We start from the raw sequence: 22258 nt of genomic DNA on the forward strand, positions 1-22258 counted from the left end.
AAATGACTCCAGACAACTAAAGCAAAACCCTAAAGGACAAAATCCCAATGAACATTACAAAACCTCAATGCTGTCAACAATGTTTTGGTGTAAACCAGCCTCGGTGGTGTCAAGGTTAAGCCATCAGACATAATGCTGGTAGGTACAGGATTCGCAGCCCGGTTCCGGCTCCCACCCAGAGTGAGTTTTAATGACTCAATAGGTAGGTGTAAGACCGTGTAAGACCATGACACCATCTTCTCTCTCATTAACCACTAACTCACTGTCCAGATGAGGTATGTGCCCAGGACAGCATGCTCAAACCTTAATTGGATATAAGCACAAAAATAAGTTGAAATGAAATGAAATGGTGTAAAATGTCTAATTAATTTGTATACATTATCCAGGAACCAATGGTACCTCCAGATGCATCCACCCACCAGCCAACAATCCTGATGACCCACAAATTCATTCAGTACTCTAGGCTGAGCATTTGTGTCTGTCCACATTTGTAATAAAAGAGTTTAGGGGGTTGTCCACTGAGGTTTAAGTCCAATGGGGTTTTGTTCATTGAGGGTTTTGTCCTCCTGTTTTAAGTATTTTAAGATAATTTTCTTCATTCACATAACATCAAAATCATATGATTTAAAAATGTCACTTGGTACTAATTTACTTCCCATTTACAAAATTTATAAAACAGTCATGATGATCAGTAGGATAACCAGATATTTAAATGAAACTAGTGTCTGTACAACCAACAGCATTCGTACTGACCAGAATCTGTGGAGCCCATCTAAAGTGGGAAGAATATACAAAGGAAGAATGAGGTATATAGTGCCAAGGAGCAATTTTAGACTAATCTTACTAAAGTCACAGGAAAACATCTTTATGTAACATACATTACATCTAATTCATATTTATTAAATTTAACAAATTTATATTTTATTTATCATGATTATTAGAAGTGGATGGGGCAATCAGAATATTCAGGAGGAAAAGGTTTGTCTGAAACTGATGGCTCTGTTCAGAGACATACACACAAATTGAGTAATGTATCTCTAATAAAAAACATTTTATCGCAAAATGCAGCCAGAGCATATTTCTTTACAGCTGTGGAAAGGTTTCAACTGTCGGCATTGTTTTATAAGCCTGAGTAATGATGCCCACTATTTACTGAAAACAATCCTTACTCCACTTGTTTCTCCATGATTCATATCCTCATGGTGGACTGCATGGAGAAAAACCAACAATCCGTGCCTATACCTTGATTGTCAAAAATACCCATCCCAGACTCGAGTTCAGATCACAAACAAATACTGCTTGGTTTAGCTGTCCGTGTAAGTGATGTGAGTTTCACACATCCACGCAGTCGTACATGTTCCTCCCACTCTGCGCATGACTCACTAACTTCACTTTGAAGTCTGTGGCCAGGACGAAGCCCCGAATACATCCAACATAACCGGAGTGGAACTTGCCAAGTGTCTTCTGAGTTACGTCAGGCATACCACCTAGTTAAAATAAGAAAACAAAACTTCATTCAGAAGATCATAGCAATACTGAAATCTCAAAAAAGATGGTCACATATTTTCACACAGGAATGTATGTCAGATACAATCTGACATTAGATTAATTTGTAAACATTAAATTACACATTAAATGCAACTTCTTGTTTGCAGCAGCTCAAAATGTTTATATGAAACAAAAGTAAGAGAAATACCTTGGAAATTTAAGTTGAAAAAAGTGGTTTTCAGCAAGTATTTTCATTTTAACAACAGTGGCAGGACATTTCAGTCATTTTGAAGGAATGACTGCTAAATGTGACAGCTAATTTGATCATTCATTTGACCATTTTATCCATAAATATTTCTTATGAAATACTGGGATACAAATCGTAGTTCATTTCAAAAAACTATTTAGTATTTTGTGTTACTGAATGATGGCATGATATGGTGAAACAAGACTTGAGTTTTGTATTTTGTGTTACTAAATGATGGCACAGTATGGTGAAACAAGACTTGATATTTGTATTTTGTGTTATTAAATGATGGCATGATATGATAAAACAAGACTTGATATTTGTATTTTGTGTTACTAAATGATGGCATGATATGATAAAACAAGACTTGATATTTGTATTTTGTGTTACTAAATGATGGCATGATATGATAAAACAAGACTTGATATTTGTATTTTGTGTTACTGAATGATGGCATGATATGATAAAACAAGACTTGATATTGGTATTTTGTGTTACTAAATGATGGCATGATATGATAAAACAAGACTTGATATTTCAAAAAGCACTAATAAGCTGGTACTGACCAATATAGAGGATCTTGTTTGTGTTGAGCATGGTATAGCTACCCGGAGCGCTTCCCTCAACTATCTCACTGCCATCAATCTCCAAGTACGCATCCTGCTTATCTCTGTGAACAACAAACACACAAATGTACACTGATGTTATTCAATTTGTATTTCTGTTTAAATCGAACTATGATTCAAGTGCACACACAGAACTACATGGCTACATGGCTTCTTCAACTATCTCACTTAACTACCAATCTCCTAGTAGGAATCCTGCTGATCTTTATAAATAAGAAACAAACCACAAGTCGTGGTATGTACTATCCTGTCTGTGGGATGACTCATATAAATATCCCTTGCTGCTAATCAAAAATAGTAGCCCATTGAGTTGTGGTGGCGGGTTTCCTCTCTATTTAATTATGTAGTCCTTAACCATAGGACCAATCATTATAATGGAAATGATAACATTGTAAAGTGTCATAACAGACATATAATATGGACAACAAAAACACTTAATAAATATATATTACCAATCACATAGTGATGATAAAAACACCTGTTAAATGTCATAACAGACATATATAACAACATAACCAGTAAACCCAATGTACATAAATCTCAGATGTGTGATTTTAAACATATTTCATAAAGTCCTCATTCACAAGTTTCACACTACATCCAGGGTAATTGATGAGTGTGATAACTATATGTTGGTGGAGGTGGGCTACACTTGATCTCAGATTTCTGAACCTATAATTTATGAAGTCATCAATCCCATATGGTTTCGATAAAAATATACATCAGCTGTCATGGGAAACAGAATAGCATGACGATAATAATCTGTGGGGGAAAACATACAAATCAATATGATGACTGATGAATAATTTATCACACAAATCTGATGGTATGAAAAAAGCAGTGCAAGAAAACAAAGCCATATGTTATATGAATAGCAGAACAATACGAAATACATTTAATTTGTGAAGAAGAATTCTGTACAATAAAGAGTCCTGGGAGTCAAAGCTTGTTTTGTTTAACGACACCACTAGAGCACAATGATTTATTAATCATCGGCTACTAGATGTCAAACATTTGGTCATTTTGACATGTAGCCTTAGATAGGAAACCCGCTACATTTTTCCATTAGCAGCTAGGGATCTTTTATATTTACCATCTCACAGATAGGATAGCCCATACCAAAGCCTTTGATATACCAGTCGTGGTGCACTGGCTGGAACGAGAAATAGACCAATGGGTTCACCAACAGTCCTGAGAGTCATGCACCCACAGTTGCACCTATGGACACCTTACACTGGCAACACATTCCTAACAGTCTTTTTAACCTAAGAATTACAAATCAATACTGGGATAGGCGAGTGGGTAGGCAAACATTTGCTATCAATTCAAATTGTTCTCTGCAAGATTCTTCAGGAGTCACATCATTTTCAATATTTTGATGTTATATTTATGAAGACTAATTTTGAGGCTGGCAATACGAGAAGCTTATCAATGTACTGTACCAAAAGTAGAGACATTAAAAATGAATCAGATTGAGTTGGTAGAATGGTGGGGTGGTGCGAGAGAAAGAAAATGAACATTTGCTTAATAAAAAAACAGGAGTGTTTATTCCTTTTCAAACATTTTATCTGTGACATAATGATTCATTTAGAGAGAAAAAATCTGATGTCAACATATAGGTTACTCTTCTTTAGTAAGTGGCAGTAGGCTATTCATATCCATAAACATGACAGCCATACCATGACATTTCCTATACAAGTCATGGACTACTATTGCAGCATTAACCAGCAGGTCCACTGATTGAACACATGTCAGAAGATGACTGGGACTTGGGGAGGGGAGGGCAGCAACATAGTAATTTGAACTTCAATGGGGAGGGCAATGCATTATCTTAAGAGTTAGATGGGCCATTGCACCCCTGACTACCACCTGAGTTTCCAATGCCTATGGAATGGGTTAACTTATAACACCCATCATATCTCAAACATGCTCCCTAGCTATCACTGGGGAATATTAACATTTATTATATAATATTTAGTGAAATATCTTAAAATATCAGTGAAATAAAAGTGTTATCAGTCACTCAGTGATGATAACACATTTTAGAATAAAAATTTACTCTTTCACTCTAAAATGTGTAATCGTCACTGTAGAAAGTATTATCTTCACTGTGAGAAAGACGGAACTATAATGCTGCTGGCATTTTAAAAATAAAGGAAAATCGCGCTCAAGAGATATGACTGCAAACTTCACTCAATGAGATATAAATCATATTTGACAAAAAACATGAAATATCCTCTATATAATATACAGATGGTATCAAAATACATGGGAAAACTGTTTGCAGATATTTTACCTTTGAGCTCTGATAAAGTGCCACTGGCCATCAAAGAGTCTTGAGTCGTTGTAACCAATAACTGCCTCGCCACTGCCGAGGTTGTATCGGAACTGAAGCCCGCCATTGACAAAACCGAGAGCAATGAAGTCACTGGACGACGTCATAGAGTTCTGGCCACTCCAGAAAAGGAGGCCGTTTTTATCTTGAGGCTTGATGTGGAACTGAACATCTATTCTGTCACCAGTCACTCTGTCATACAATATCAAAACATACTTCAATTTACAAATATTTTGAAACATTAGATATAAATGTTATTTTAGTTCAACTAGAATTCTTCAGTATAATCTTTGCAGAATTATTGAAAAGTCAGTAATTTATGAAACGCTTTATTAGCTAATACACGTTTCTATCTGAACAGAAGTGGCTGATCTGGCTAATAACATAGTAATCACTGAAACCTTAGGCCACACTGACTATATACGTAAGTAACGTTCAATATTTGTGTTGCAATTAATATCCAACATTTTGGCAGAATCATCCTCAGACATTTATGCAACCTTGCAAGGAAAGGAAAACAACATAAAGAAGTTGATAAGACAGTTTGTTCAAATACCATTCAATGTAAAACAAATAATATGATTAGCATATTACTTAAATATAAACAAGATGGTCGAGTACATGTTTAAATGTTAACAATTAGTTAATATACATATATGTATTCCATAAAAAAAAGAACACACAACAAACTAACCTTTTTAAAACATCTTTGTTTGTATACATGAGGAAACTGGTTCCAATGAACATGGGAATAGATGGAAGTGTCTTCATTTCTGCAGAAAAATAAAACCATTTTTAGTATAAACACATAACCAATAATGAGATCTTAAAAATACTTGAATCTTTATAAAATTCATATACATTTCCAATATAAGTATTAAGCAACTTATGTTTTTATTCCATAAATCATGTTTCCAACTGTATGTGGGACTTAATTTAATAACATAAATAATATACCCAAGCACACATGCCTGTGCCAAAAACATTCTAATATGTCAGTACCATAAATTGAAAAACAACAAACATAAAAAAATATATCATGTTGACCATAAATTGTTTTATTTCTTTAGAGGGAGAACCAGTATATTATTAGTAAATTAGACATTTTTAATATTCTTTTATAAAAACTGTTTTACATGGGGGAAGGAGAAAGCATAATAATTGTATGTGATATTTTCACCCACTGTTTTCATAGTTACAGTTGACCTATCATAATAAATATGTTATTTCACTCACTGTCTTCACAGTTAGTGTTGGCCTATCATAATAAATATGTGTACTCACTGTCTTCACAGTTAGTGTTGGCCTATCATAATAAATGTTATTTCACTCACTGTCTTCACAGTTAGTGTTGGCCTATCATAATAAATATGTTATTTCACTCACTGTCTTCACAGTTAGTGTTGGCCTACCATAATAAATGTTATTTCACTCACTGTCTTCACAGTTAGTGTTGGCCTATCATAATAAATGTTATTTCACTCACTGTCTTCACAGTTTGTGTTGACCTATCATAATAAATATGTTATTTCACTCACTGTCTTCACAGTTAGTGTTGAATTATTATAATAAATATGTGTATTCACTGTCTTCACAGTTAGTGTTGGCCTATCATAATTAATGTGTGTACTCACTGTCTTCATAGTTAGTGTTGGCCTATCATAATAAATATGTTATTTCACACACTGTCTTCACAGTTAGTGTTGACCTATCATAATAAATATGTTATTTCACTCACTGTCTTCACAGTTAGTGTTGGCCTATCATAATAAATATGTGTACTCACTGTCTTCACAGTTAGTGTTGGCATATCATAATAAATATGTTATTTCACTCACTGTCTTCACAGTTTGTGTTGACCTATTATAATAAATATGTTATTTCACTTACTGTCTTCACAGTTAGTGTTGACCTATCATAATAAATATGTTATTTCACTCACTGTCTTCACAGTTAGTGTTGGCTTATCATAATAAATATGTGTACTCACTGTCTTCACAGTTAGTGTTGGCCTATCATAATAAATGTTATTTCACTCACTGTCTTCACAGTTAGTATTGACCTATGATAATAAATATGTTATTTCACTCACTGTCTTCACAGTTAGTGTTGGCCTATTATAATAAATGTTATTTCACTCACTGTCTTCACAGTTAGTGTTGGCCTATTATAATACATATTTTATTTCACTCACTGTCTTCACAGTTAGTGTTGGCCTATTATAATAAATATGTTATTTCACTCACTGTCTTCACAGTTAGTGTTGACCTATTATAATACATATGTTATTTCACTCACTGTCTTCACAGTTAGTGTTGACCTATTATAATAAATATGTTATTTCACTCAGTGTCTTCACAGTTAGTGTTGGCCTATTATAATACATATGTTATTTCACTCACTGTCTTCACAGTTAGTGTTGGCCTATTATAATACATATTTTATTTCACTCACTGTCTTCACAGTTAGTGTTGACCTATTATAATAAATATGTTATTTCACTCACTGTCTTCACAGTTAGTGTTGACCTATCATAATACATATTTTATTTCACTCACTGTCTTCACAGTTAGTGTTGACCTATCATAATACATATTTTATTTCACTCACTGTCTTCACAGTTAGTGTTGACCTATCATAATAAATATGTTATTTCACTCACTGTCTTCACAGTTAGTGTTGGCCTATCATAATACATATTTTATTTCACTCACTGTCTTCACAGTTAATGTTGGCCTATCATAATAAATATGTTATTTCACTCACTGTCTTCACAGTTAGTGTTGGCCTATCATAATAAATATTTTATTTCACTCACTGTCTTCACAGTTTGTGTTGGCCTATCATAATAAATATGTTATTTCACTCACTGTCTTCACAGTTTGTGTTGGCGTATCCGAGCGGACAGTAGCAGGTGTAGACGTCGCGGCGAGGCACACACTCCCCACTGTTCATACACGGGTCGCCAGCGCACGGGTGACTGCACGGCTCAATGTTCACACCGTCCAACATATCCTTCATCAGCATTAGCGGCCGCTTGTTGATTATCACCTGTAAAAGACAGGTAACAAAACATTTCATCAGTTCATTCTTCAAAGGCAGGTATCTGTATTTATATTGTTCATTATCACCTGCAGGTAGCCAGGAAACAACATATTTCATTCTTTGTATAAAGGTATTTGTACATGTATAGAGAATTTTTAATATGGAAAATTTTTAATATGGAAAATATCAACAAAGTCTATATTGATTGGTTACGGTTCTTCCAAGAAAAATACTGATTAGCTTGATGAGGTCGATATTTTACACATTAAAAATAGTAGTGAACTATATTTAACCTATAATAAACATTTTAATTTGATATTTAACGTTGCCTCCATGTACATGTAATATGACATCATCAGTATTAGCATAAATTACGTTTGATGTCAAGCATTTTTAACTAAATCTGATCAAAACGTTAAGCTCCGGTAAACAGGCCTTTTAGGCCTATAAACAAATGACCCATTGACAGCAAAACATTAATTGAGTTAATAATGTAAAATATTAAATGAGTTTATGACAGATATTATGGGTAAATTATAGGATAAATGTTTAATTCACCTATGTAGTCGGCTAGACAAGTAACAAAACATTTAATTTTTTTATTATTTCATTCTTCATATAAAAATAATTATCTGGTTAATATTCCCTGTAGGTAGACAAGAAACATGATGACAAACCTTCTGAATACATCCAGCAAACGACTGCGACACATTGGCATACTTGGAAGTCTCATCAAAGTTTTTGTGTCCACCCACGTACAATGACTTCATCAGAGTGAGCTGTGTGTACGCGCCCTGTGCGTCGCCCTCTATCTTGGGCTGGTCGTCAACCTGGAGTATTCCCTGCAGGCCGGTGCGAGATGCCCGCACAACATGCCATCGGTTCAGGGGCACTGGCTTCAGGCTCCTGTACGGGAATTACAGACAGTTTTAGTATGGGGTCATTTGTCTATATATATTTTAAAAGTTAAAGTTAGTTTTGTTAAACATTTGAAATTACTAGAGAACAATGATTAATTAATCATCAACTACTCGATATCAAACACTTAGTAATTTTGCCTGTCCTAAAACCTGTTTTATAAAGCAATCTTAGCATTAAGATCATCTTTAGTCCATAACTACCTTATGCACTTAAAGTGATCTTAGCGCTAAGATTGGTTCGTAAAATGGGGCCCAGTCCAGTGGGTTATCAAGAGAGTAGTTAGTGTGGTGGTCTTATACCTACCAATTCAAACATTAAACTCACAGGGAGCTGGTACAAGGATCTGTACCCAGTACCTACCAGCCATACATCCGATGAATTAACCACTACACCACCAAGGCTAGTCAATGGTAATTTATACAATTTGAAATACACTATACTAGACACAATATCATCACACCTGACAAGTGTGATCACTACTGCCAGACTTATTTGTCCATAGAGATTATTATATGAGCTTATGTGTTGTACTGATATTATGAGACGAGTGTCAGGATTTTTGTATTGCCCGAGCGAAAGCAAGGGTAATACATCAATCCTGACATGAGTTTCGTAAAATCAGTACGACACACACGTGAGTGTAATAAAAAATTTATTATCCATATTTTGTTTAAAACTTTTTTATGAATAACATGGACCATCTCAAAATGTTTCAACCACAACTAGAATGAGACGACAAAATGACGTCATATTTCACATGCACAGTCTGAGCTAGGACTGGAGAAAACAACGTCATGTTATGACATCACTTCTCAAAATTACGTCAATACACTTGTTATTACACATGTGCTTCATATGATTATTATTAACTCAGTTATGTTGAACCATATGAATAATAAAGTCATTTACAATCAATTTCATGTAGTCTGATCCAAATCTTCAATGGTCTGTATGTAGTTTGTACCAGAATTTTATTTTTGTCTATAAACGGCAACTTTTTCATGTTTTATGTTTATCATTATGGTAATATAGTTTTCAGCTTTTCATTTCAGGAATTTAAATTACTTGTGTGTAATAAGCAAAAAACATTTGACTAATATTCTGGTAGGACTTTATTGTGTTCACTGTCTACACATTTACATTACAACTTGTCTGTATGAGTCTTTACCTGAGAACAGCCGGTCCGGTTCCAAGATCAAAGCGGAATTCAAGGAAACCTTCCTTCATGGCGAGAGACACGAAGTCACCTATCCTGTCGTGGGTGTAGCCGTTATAGAGAATCAACCCCTCAGGACTGGACGGCTTCAGAACTATTTCTATGTCAGTGTACGACAAAACCTTTCTGTCCAAACCGTTGTACGTCAAATAGGAATGTCCTCCAAACTTGGGTATATGCACTTCCAATCCTGTAATGAATGAGAAAGTAATTAAAATTATCTTTACTGTAGACTCAGTCTTTGTGGTGTTTTTGTATCACATGACTATTTACATATGCATGATCTAGTACACATCTTTTGACATTTTGGGCTGAATTTATAAAGTCTGTTTTTTATAAACACAGGTGTTTCAGCATTGTAAATACATGTAGTGATATGTCTGTAAGACAACAACAGACTTTGTAAATTGGGTCCTTTTTGTTTTAAATCAGCTTTACTGTAAACTCCATCAATGTTAGGCATTTCCACATAAATACTGCATAATGTTATGCATGATTTAGCAGACATATTTTTATTTGGTTTAATATTTCCAATTCACAGAAACCCTTTAGGAATTCAACTTTTATTTTGGCTCCTGAATCTCTATGAAAGAAAAGGAGATCATGTTGGAACACTGAAGTAGTGAAAAGAGTTGCGTGCCCTTTGATTTCATAAAATTTTCCCCTCTGATAAATTCACACACACACACACACAGAGACATCTCTTTTACACACACAACTAAAATTACAATATCATAATTGTGATTCTCTGTTTATCATTTAATCACATTGTGGCAAACTAATCCCACATTTTGTCTTGATTACACAAGTTTTTTGGTGATATTCTTACGTTTTTGACAGAAATCGCCCGCTGTTCCGAGTGGACACAAGCACACGTGGGCGTCAGCTGATCTGGGCTGGCAGGAACCACCGTTCTGACAGAGAATGTTGTCACAGATTCCCTCACTGCACTCCCCTGAAACAAAGAAGAGAAAGGTTTAAGGGTACAACTCAACAATAATACAAATCACATCTGCACGAGAACCACAGGACATTACAGACTTCAAAAGACTTCATATCTAAGTGAAAACATGAAATTTTCTATTTTATTATATAACCTTCATCAGTTTACCTTGATAAATAAAAAACCTACAAGTTTGTATTGTCACCATACAGCATTTAGTTTAAATTGTGTAACCAACTAATAATATTAATTTGGTAATGACTACATCAAAATTCACTAATGATTAATAACAGTGATATTTTTACATTTAAAGATATATAATATTACAAGGAATATATTACAACAACAGTACAGATAAGGAATAATGAAACATTAAAAATAATTATCACTCACAACAGTAGATAAACATGATACTCATTAAACCAGAAGAAAGTCAATCTTTTCCTATCTCTGATTGCACCAGTCAAGTAAAATAAAGTTAATAAATAATTGCATTATAATTTAAGGAAATAATGTCAGTTGTCTCAATGATAATTGTGTCTATAATGGATAGAAAGTTTTGATTTACATAACTATCTACATTTTCTTTGCAAATTGTGTTTCTACAATTCCAGGATTTTAAAATAAGATAAACCATATCTTAAATATGCACAGTGACTTACCCACATTGATTCCAAACTCAGAGTCCCCAACAAGATTTCCCTTCCTCATGTCATACTTGTACCCATTGATGATGAGCTCCTGGACACACCCGACAAACCGTTTCCTCATCATGGTCCGGGACACGACAGCAGACATGTTGGAGTATCCACCCAGGAAGAGGTTTAGTCTCAGCGTGATTCGGCTGTAAGCTCCCTACATGGACAGAAACAAAGATATAGTTTGTTACTCTTTAACAAGATGGCTGACTCCACCAAGGAAGAGGTTTAGTCTCAGCGTAATCTGGCTGTAGGTGCCTTACTGGGACAGAAACAAACACATCAAAATAAGCTTAGTGTCTGGCAGCCTACATGTAGGTACAGATTATCACAGGATGAACACCAATATCACTATCTTAACAGGTTGAGTCTCTAATAACCATTATCTTGTAGAACACTCAAGTTTTATCAATATAAAATATATTTAACAGGATGAGTTTCCAAAAACCATCACCGTGTACATTTTTACAATTTCAAAGATATTTAACAGGCTGAGTCTCCAATAATTAGTTTTATATGCTCTGCACGTTAACAATTTGTGCATGTTAGCCCATGTTACAATTCTTACCCCATCACAAATATTCACCTTTGATCGTCCTTCTACAGCTTTCTGTTGATTCACCTGCAGCCCACCCTTGTTTTCGTCTCTCCATACAGTCAGGTAATTCCATCGGCCAATGGTTACTGCCTCGGGACTTCGTACCACACCCAAACCTGTACCACAGTCGAATCTGTAACAACACAAAACATATAGTCAATAAAAACAAACTCAATGGTTAGATCAATGAAATGGATTGATTAGTAGATAGATAGATGGATGGATGGATGGATGGATGGATGGATGGATGGATGGATGGATGGATGGGTGGATGGGTGGACGGACGGACGGACGGACAGACGGACAGATAGAAAGATGAATGAATGTGTGAGCCAGCTTTGACGGGATATGAACCACTGTCGTCAGCTTGATTGTCTAGCAGCTTATCCACTAGACCACTTGAAATCAAGCAAAGTTCTATGAATTCATTAATTTGTTTTAACTATTTTCATGCTTATATCTAAATAAGGTTCAAGCCCGCTGTCCTAGACACACACCATATCAATCTGGACTATCTGTTCTGGATCACTGGCTTGTTGGCTCATTGCTAGTGGTTAGTGAGAGAGAAGTTCGTGCAGTGGCCTTACACTGACCCATCAAATCATTAAAATTTGCTCTGGGTGGGAGCAGGAAACAGGGTGTGAACCCAGTATCTACAAGCCATAAATTTGATTACTAAACCACTAATATATCACCAAGATCAGTGGTCTCTGAATGAATGGTTGTAGATTTAAATAAATAACAGTTACAAGGGAAAAAACTGGGAAATAATCACTATTTGTGGTGCATTCCTGATAAATTGTGATGAGTTGTACTGTATTCGTCAAGGTACCGCAGTGAAGGCGTACTAAGTCGTAGCAATTCGTAATGAATTGGCTTCAAGAACATAGTGTAATCTCAGTATTAACTTACAGCAGTCGTGAGTAGTCATAGAGAGGTCATATTATATAGCATATTTAAAAAAAAAAAAAACACAGAATAAAGGAAATTCACTGCAGGGGCTTAGTTAGACTTAAATGCTATTCATTTACTGGTACATGCAGGTATATGTATCAGCATGCAAACACTGTGGTCTGAATTTACTGGTACATGCAGGTATATGTATCAGCATGCAAACACTGTGGTCTGAATTTACTGGTATCAGTATCAGCATGCAAACACTGTGGTCTGAATTTACTGGTACATGCAGGTATATGTATCAGCATGCAAACACTGTGGTCTGAATTTACTGGTACATGCAGGTATATGTATCAGCATGCAAACACTGTGGTCTCAATTTACTGGTACATGCAGGTATATGTATCAGCATGCAAACACTGTGGTCTCAATTTACTGGTACATGCAGGTATATGTATCAGCATGCAAACACTGTGGTCTCAATTTACTGGTACATGCAGGTATATGTATCAGCATGCAAACACTGTGGTCTCAATTTACTGGTACATGCAGGTATATGTATCAGCATGCAAACACTGTGGTCTCAATTTACAAAGCTTGCTTTTGTTTTAAAGGGACAGACCCTAGTTTGAACCCGTGAAAATTAACACTAAGTTTAGTTAATCTACAAACCTGTAACACATTTGGATAAAGTTACAATTGAGTGAAACATGAGACTTTGAAATGGTGAAATACCCTCTAAAAATAGACTAAAACTCGACTCCATAACTGTTAATTCTCAGACGCACGTGCGTTTTTAAAAATATGAGAAATGCATTTTGTAATATTAAAAACATCAGGATGACCAAAAACACTTCGAATGTACAGAAATGGATAATCTAAACAATAAAATCTAAGTAAAGTATGATTTTAGTTATCAAAAACTGCTCTAATAGTGAAAAATATGCCTTAGTGTTTAAAAACTAGGGTACGTCCCTTTAATAGCATGTAACTACAGATATTTACACTGCCTGAACACCTGTGCTTAATCAAAACAGTCTCAGTAAATTCAGCCCTTGCCCTTCAACTCAATGTGTGTACTGGCCAATCCCAATCTGCTGTTTTTTATCACAGGAGAAAATATACTGACAGAAAAAAATAAGGGATCCCACAAGAAAGTTTGTTTTGTTTAACGACACCACTAGAACACATTGATTAATTAATCATTGGCTATTGGATGTCAAACATTTGGTAATTCTGACTCGTAGTCAACAGAGGAAATTCGCTACATTTTTCCTAATGATCAAGGGATCTTTATATGCACTTTCCCACAGACAGGAAAGCAATACCACGGCCTTTGTCCAGTTGTGGTGCACTGGTTGGAACAAGAAAAAAACAATCAGCTGAATGGATCCATCGTGGTGGTTTGATCCTGCGACACAAGCATCTCAAGCGAATCCCACAAATAGAAACAGCAAATAGTTACTAACACCCTCAATCCATAGTGTTACAAGCCGACCGTGTTACTATGTGTTACTAACATCCTCAATCCATAGTGTCACAAGTCGACAGTGTTACTATGTGTTACTAACACCCTCAATCCATAGTGTCACAAGCCGACCGTGTTACTATGTGTTACTAACATCCTCAATCCATAGTGTCACAAGTCGACAGTGTTACTATGTGTTACTAACACCCTCAATCCATAGTGTCACAAGTCGACCGTGTTACTATGTGTTACTGACACCCTCAATCCATAGTGTCACAAGTCGACCGTGTTACTATGTGTTACTGACACCCTCAATCCATAGTGTCACAAGTCGACCGTGTTACTAGCAGTCAATTCAACACCACTGACATTCAATCACTCATTACAACTCTGTATGAAATACAGACATTACTATGTGTTACTAGCGGTCACTTCAACAATACTGACATTCAATCACTCATTACAACTCTGTATGAAATACAGACATTACTATGTGATACTAGCGGTCACTTCAACACCACTGACATTCAATCACTCATTACAACTCAGTATGAAATACAGACATTACTATGTGTTACTCGCAGTCACTTCAACAATACTGACATTCAATCACTCATTACAACTCTGTATGTAATACAGACATTACTATGTGATACTAGCGGTCACTTCAACACCACTGACATTCAATCACTCATTACAACTCTGTATGAAATACAGACATTACTATGTGTTACTCGCAGTCACTTCAACAATACTGACATTCAATCACTCATTACAACTCTGTATGTAATACAGACATTACTATGTGATACTAGCGGTCACTTCAACACTACTGACATTCAATCACTCATTACAACTCTGTATGAAATACAGACATTACTATGTGATACTAGCGGTCACTTCAACACTACTGACATTCAATCACTCATTACAACTCTGTATGAAATACAGACATTACTATGTGATACTAGCGGTCACTTCAACACTACTGACATTCAATCACTCATTACAACTCTGTATGAAATACAGACATTACTATGTGATACTAGCGGTCACTTCAACACTACTGACATTCAATCACTCATTACAACTCTGTATGAAATACAGACATTACTATGTGATACTAGCGGTCACTTCAACACTACTGACATTCAATCACTCATTACAACTCTGTATGAAATACAGACATTACTATGTGTTACTCGCAGTCACTTCAACAATACTGACATTCAATCACTCATTACAACTCTGTATGTAATACAGACATTACTATGTGTTACTCGCAGTCACTTCAACACTACTGACATTCAATCACTCATTACAACTCTGTATGAAATACAGACATTACTATGTGATACTAGCGGTCACTTCAACACCACTGACATTCAATCACTCATTACAACTTCAACACCACTGACATTCAATCACTCATTACAACTCTGTATGAAATACAGACATTACTATGTGTTACTAGCGGTCGTTCAACACCACTGACATTCAATCACTCATTACAACTCTGTATGAAATACAGACATTACTATGTGTTACTAGCGGTCCATTCAACACCACTGACATTCAATCACTCATTACAACTCTGTATCAAATACAGACATAACTATGTGTTACTAGCGGTCCATTCCAACACCACTGACATTCAATCACTCATTCAACTCTGTATGAAATACAGACATTACTATGTGTTACTAGCGGTCCGTTCAACACCACTGACATTCAATCACTCATTACAACTCTGTATGTAATACAGACATTACTATGTGATACTAGCAGTCACTTCAACACCACTGACATTCAATCACTCATTACAACTCTGTATGAAATACAGACATTACTATGTGTTACTCGCAGTCACTTCAACAATACTGACATTCAATCACTCATTACAACTCTGTATGTAATACAGACATTACTATGTGATACTAGCGGTCACTTCAACACCACTGACATTCAATCACTCATTACAACTCTGTATGAAATACAGACATTACTATGTGATACTAGCGGTCACTTCAACACCACTGACATTCAATCACTCATTACAACTCTGTATGAAATACAGACATTACTATGTGATACTAGCGGTCACTTCAACACCACTGACATTCAATCACTCATTACAACTCTGTATGAAATACAGACATTACTATGTGATACTAGCGGTCACTTCAACACCACTGACATTCAATCACTCATTACAACTCTGTATGAAATACAGACATTACTATGTGTTACTCGCAGTCACTTCAACAATACTGACATTCAATCACTCATTACAACTCTGTATGTAATACAGACATTACTATGTGATACTAGCGGTCACTTCAACACCACTGACATTCAATCACTCATTACAACTCTGTATGAAATACAGACATTACTATGTGTTACTCGCAGTCACTTCAACAATACTGACATTCAATCACTCATTACAACTCTGTATGTAATACAGACATTACTATGTGATACTAGCGGTCACTTCAACACTACTGACATTCAATCACTCATTACAACTCTGTATGAAATACAGACATTACTATGTGATACTAGCGGTCACTTCAACACCACTGACATTCAATCACTCATTACAACTCTGTATGAAATACAGACATTACTATGTGATACTAGCGGTCACTTCAACACCACTGACATTCAATCACTCATTACAACTCTGTATGAAATACAGACATTACTATGTGATACTAGCGGTCACTTCAACACCACTGACATTCAATCACTCATTACAACTCTGTATGAAATACAGACATTACTATGTGTTACTCGCAGTCACTTCAACAATACTGACATTCAATCACTCATTACAACTCTGTATGTAATACAGACATTACTATGTGATACTAGCGGTCACTTCAACACCACTGACATTCAATCACTCATTACAACTCTGTATGAAATACAGACATTACTATGTGTTACTCGCAGTCACTTCAACAATACTGACATTCAATCACTCATTACAACTCTGTATGTAATACAGACATTACTATGTGATACTAGCGGTCACTTCAACACTACTGACATTCAATCACTCATTACAACTCTGTATGTAATACAGACATTACTATGTGATACTAGCGGTCACTTCAACACTACTGACATTCAATCACTCATTACAACTCTGTATGTAATACAGACATTACTATGTGATACTCGCAGTCACTTCAACACTACTGACATTCAATCACTCATTCAACTCTGTATGAAATACAGACATTACTATGTGTTACTAGCGGTCCGTTCAACACCACTGACATTCAATCACTCATTACAACTCTGTATGTAATACAGACATTACTATGTGATACTAGCAGTCACTTCAACACCACTGACATTCAATCACTCATTACAACTCTGTATGAAATACAGACATTACTATGTGTTACTCGCAGTCACTTCAACAATACTGACATTCAATCACTCATTACAACTCTGTATGTAATACAGACATTACTATGTGATACTAGCGGTCACTTCAACACCACTGACATTCAATCACTCATTACAACTCTGTATGAAATACAGACATTACTATGTGTTACTCGCAGTCACTTCAACAATACTGACATTCAATCACTCATTACAACTCTGTATGTAATACAGACATTACTATGTGATACTAGCGGTCACTTCAACACCACTGACATTCAATCACTCATTACAACTCTGTATGAAATACAGACATTACTATGTGTTACTCGCAGTCACTTCAACAATACTGACATTCAATCACTCATTACAACTCTGTATGTAATACAGACATTACTATGTGATACTAGCGGTCACTTCAACACTACTGACATTCAATCACTCATTACAACTCTGTATGAAATACAGACATTACTATGTGATACTAGCGGTCACTTCAACACTACTGACATTCAATCACTCATTACAACTCTGTATGAAATACAGACATTACTATGTGATACTAGCGGTCACTTCAACACTACTGACATTCAATCACTCATTACAACTCTGTATGAAATACAGACATTACTATGTGATACTAGCGGTCACTTCAACACTACTGACATTCAATCACTCATTACAACTCTGTATGAAATACAGACATTACTATGTGATACTAGCGGTCACTTCAACACTACTGACATTCAATCACTCATTACAACTCTGTATGAAATACAGACATTACTATGTGTTACTCGCAGTCACTTCAACAATACTGACATTCAATCACTCATTACAACTCTGTATGTAATACAGACATTACTATGTGTTACTCGCAGTCACTTCAACACTACTGACATTCAATCACTCATTACAACTCTGTATGAAATACAGACATTACTATGTGATACTAGCGGTCACTTCAACACCACTGACATTCAATCACTCATTACAACTTCAACACCACTGACATTCAATCACTCATTACAACTCTGTATGAAATACAGACATTACTATGTGTTACTAGCGGTCGTTCAACACCACTGACATTCAATCACTCATTACAACTCTGTATGAAATACAGACATTACTATGTGTTACTAGCGGTCCATTCAACACCACTGACATTCAATCACTCATTACAACTCTGTATCAAATACAGACATAACTATGTGTTACTAGCGGTCCATTCCAACACCACTGACATTCAATCACTCATTCAACTCTGTATGAAATACAGACATTACTATGTGTTACTAGCGGTCCGTTCAACACCACTGACATTCAATCACTCATTACAACTCTGTATGTAATACAGACATTACTATGTGATACTAGCAGTCACTTCAACACCACTGACATTCAATCACTCATTACAACTCTGTATGAAATACAGACATTACTATGTGTTACTCGCAGTCACTTCAACAATACTGACATTCAATCACTCATTACAACTCTGTATGTAATACAGACATTACTATGTGATACTAGCGGTCACTTCAACACCACTGACATTCAATCACTCATTACAACTCTGTATGAAATACAGACATTACTATGTGATACTAGCGGTCACTTCAACACCACTGACATTCAATCACTCATTACAACTCTGTATGAAATACAGACATTACTATGTGATACTAGCGGTCACTTCAACACCACTGACATTCAATCACTCATTACAACTCTGTATGAAATACAGACATTACTATGTGATACTAGCGGTCACTTCAACACCACTGACATTCAATCACTCATTACAACTCTGTATGAAATACAGACATTACTATGTGTTACTCGCAGTCACTTCAACAATACTGACATTCAATCACTCATTACAACTCTGTATGTAATACAGACATTACTATGTGATACTAGCGGTCACTTCAACACCACTGACATTCAATCACTCATTACAACTCTGTATGAAATACAGACATTACTATGTGTTACTCGCAGTCACTTCAACAATACTGACATTCAATCACTCATTACAACTCTGTATGTAATACAGACATTACTATGTGATACTAGCGGTCACTTCAACACTACTGACATTCAATCACTCATTACAACTCTGTATGAAATACAGACATTACTATGTGATACTAGCGGTCACTTCAACACCACTGACATTCAATCACTCATTACAACTCTGTATGAAATACAGACATTACTATGTGATACTAGCGGTCACTTCAACACCACTGACATTCAATCACTCATTACAACTCTGTATGAAATACAGACATTACTATGTGATACTAGCGGTCACTTCAACACCACTGACATTCAATCACTCATTACAACTCTGTATGAAATACAGACATTACTATGTGTTACTCGCAGTCACTTCAACAATACTGACATTCAATCACTCATTACAACTCTGTATGTAATACAGACATTACTATGTGATACTAGCGGTCACTTCAACACCACTGACATTCAATCACTCATTACAACTCTGTATGAAATACAGACATTACTATGTGTTACTCGCAGTCACTTCAACAATACTGACATTCAATCACTCATTACAACTCTGTATGTAATACAGACATTACTATGTGATACTAGCGGTCACTTCAACACTACTGACATTCAATCACTCATTACAACTCTGTATGTAATACAGACATTACTATGTGATACTAGCGGTCACTTCAACACTACTGACATTCAATCACTCATTACAACTCTGTATGTAATACAGACATTACTATGTGATACTCGCAGTCACTTCAACACTACTGACATTCAATCACTCATTCAACTCTGTATGAAATACAGACATTACTATGTGTTACTAGCGGTCCGTTCAACACCACTGACATTCAATCACTCATTACAACTCTGTATGTAATACAGACATTACTATGTGATACTAGCAGTCACTTCAACACCACTGACATTCAATCACTCATTACAACTCTGTATGAAATACAGACATTACTATGTGTTACTCGCAGTCACTTCAACAATACTGACATTCAATCACTCATTACAACTCTGTATGTAATACAGACATTACTATGTGATACTAGCGGTCACTTCAACACCACTGACATTCAATCACTCATTACAACTCTGTATGAAATACAGACATTACTATGTGATACTAGCGGTCACTTCAACACCACTGACATTCAATCACTCATTACAACTCTGTATGAAATACAGACATTACTATGTGATACTAGCGGTCACTTCAACACCACTGACATTCAATCACTCATTACAACTCTGTATGAAATACAGACATTACTATGTGATACTAGCGGTCACTTCAACACCACTGACATTCAATCACTCATTACAACTCTGTATGAAATACAGACATTACTATGTGTTACTCGCAGTCACTTCAACAATACTGACATTCAATCACTCATTACAACTCTGTATGTAATACAGACATTACTATGTGATACTAGCGGTCACTTCAACACTACTGACATTCAATCACTCATTACAACTCTGTATGAAATACAGACATTACTAGTACTGAATTAAATTTGGTCTACAATTTCAAATGTTCCCTTTTTTCTTTCCATCAGTATATTAATTAAATCAACACTATGCCAGTGCCAGTACATAAAACACAGATGACTTATTTGCACTGCATGACATACATAAATCATAAACAATGGATCAAGGAAAACAGTGTTCATTCAGTTTGGCAAAGGGAAAGGGAAGTGATATAACTACGACTGAATAAATTACAACTATTTTGTTTACTGTTAAGCAATAATAAAATTAAAGCTATAATCTTTCTTTCTTTTTCTATCAATATTTTCATATAACAACAATTAACCTATTCTATAAGTGTGTTGTTTTCATATAACAACAATTAACCTATTCTATAAGTGTGTTGTTTTCATATAACAACAATTAACCTATTCTATAAGTGTGTTGTTTTCATATAACAACAATTAACCTATTCTATAAGTGTGTTGTTTTCATATAACAACAATTAACCTATTCTATAAGTGTGTTGTTTTCATATAACAACAATTAACCTATTCTATAAGTGGGTTGTTTTCATATAACAACAATTAACCTATTCTATAAGTGGGTTGTTTTCATATAACAACAATTAACCTATTCTATAAGTGGGTTGTTTTCATATAACAACAATTAACCTATTCTATAAGTGGGTTGTTTTCATATACCAACAATTAACCTATTCTATAAGTGTGTTGTTTTCATATAACAACAATTAACCTATTCTATAAGTGTGTTGTTTTCATATAACAACAATTAACCTATTCTATAAGTGTGTTGTTTTCATATAACAACAATTAACCTATTCTATAAGTGTGT

General features: G+C 35.3%; 1 protein-coding gene across 1 annotated transcript in view; it reads right to left on the reverse strand.

The window, feature by feature from the left end:
- Nucleotides 1-224: 224 nt before the first annotated feature.
- LOC121376310 (pikachurin-like) overlaps nt 225-22258 on the reverse strand; it is a 94293-nt gene continuing 72259 nt past the window's right edge. The window contains exons 5-14 of the mRNA XM_041504150.1: nt 12106-12250; nt 11484-11676; nt 10708-10833; nt 9831-10068; nt 8419-8647; nt 7567-7747; nt 5391-5469; nt 4658-4888; nt 2302-2405; nt 225-1487 (exon numbers count right to left, since the gene is read on the reverse strand). Coding sequence (XP_041360084.1) covers nt 1333-1487; nt 2302-2405; nt 4658-4888; nt 5391-5469; nt 7567-7747; nt 8419-8647; nt 9831-10068; nt 10708-10833; nt 11484-11676; nt 12106-12250 — 1681 coding nt within the window. The 3' untranslated portion in view covers nt 225-1332. The remainder of the gene's footprint in view (nt 1488-2301; nt 2406-4657; nt 4889-5390; nt 5470-7566; nt 7748-8418; nt 8648-9830; nt 10069-10707; nt 10834-11483; nt 11677-12105; nt 12251-22258) is intronic.

This window comes from Gigantopelta aegis, chromosome 6 (genome assembly GCF_016097555.1).
Source record: "Gigantopelta aegis isolate Gae_Host chromosome 6, Gae_host_genome, whole genome shotgun sequence".
Taxonomy (NCBI): Eukaryota; Metazoa; Mollusca; class Gastropoda; order Neomphalida; family Peltospiridae; genus Gigantopelta; species Gigantopelta aegis.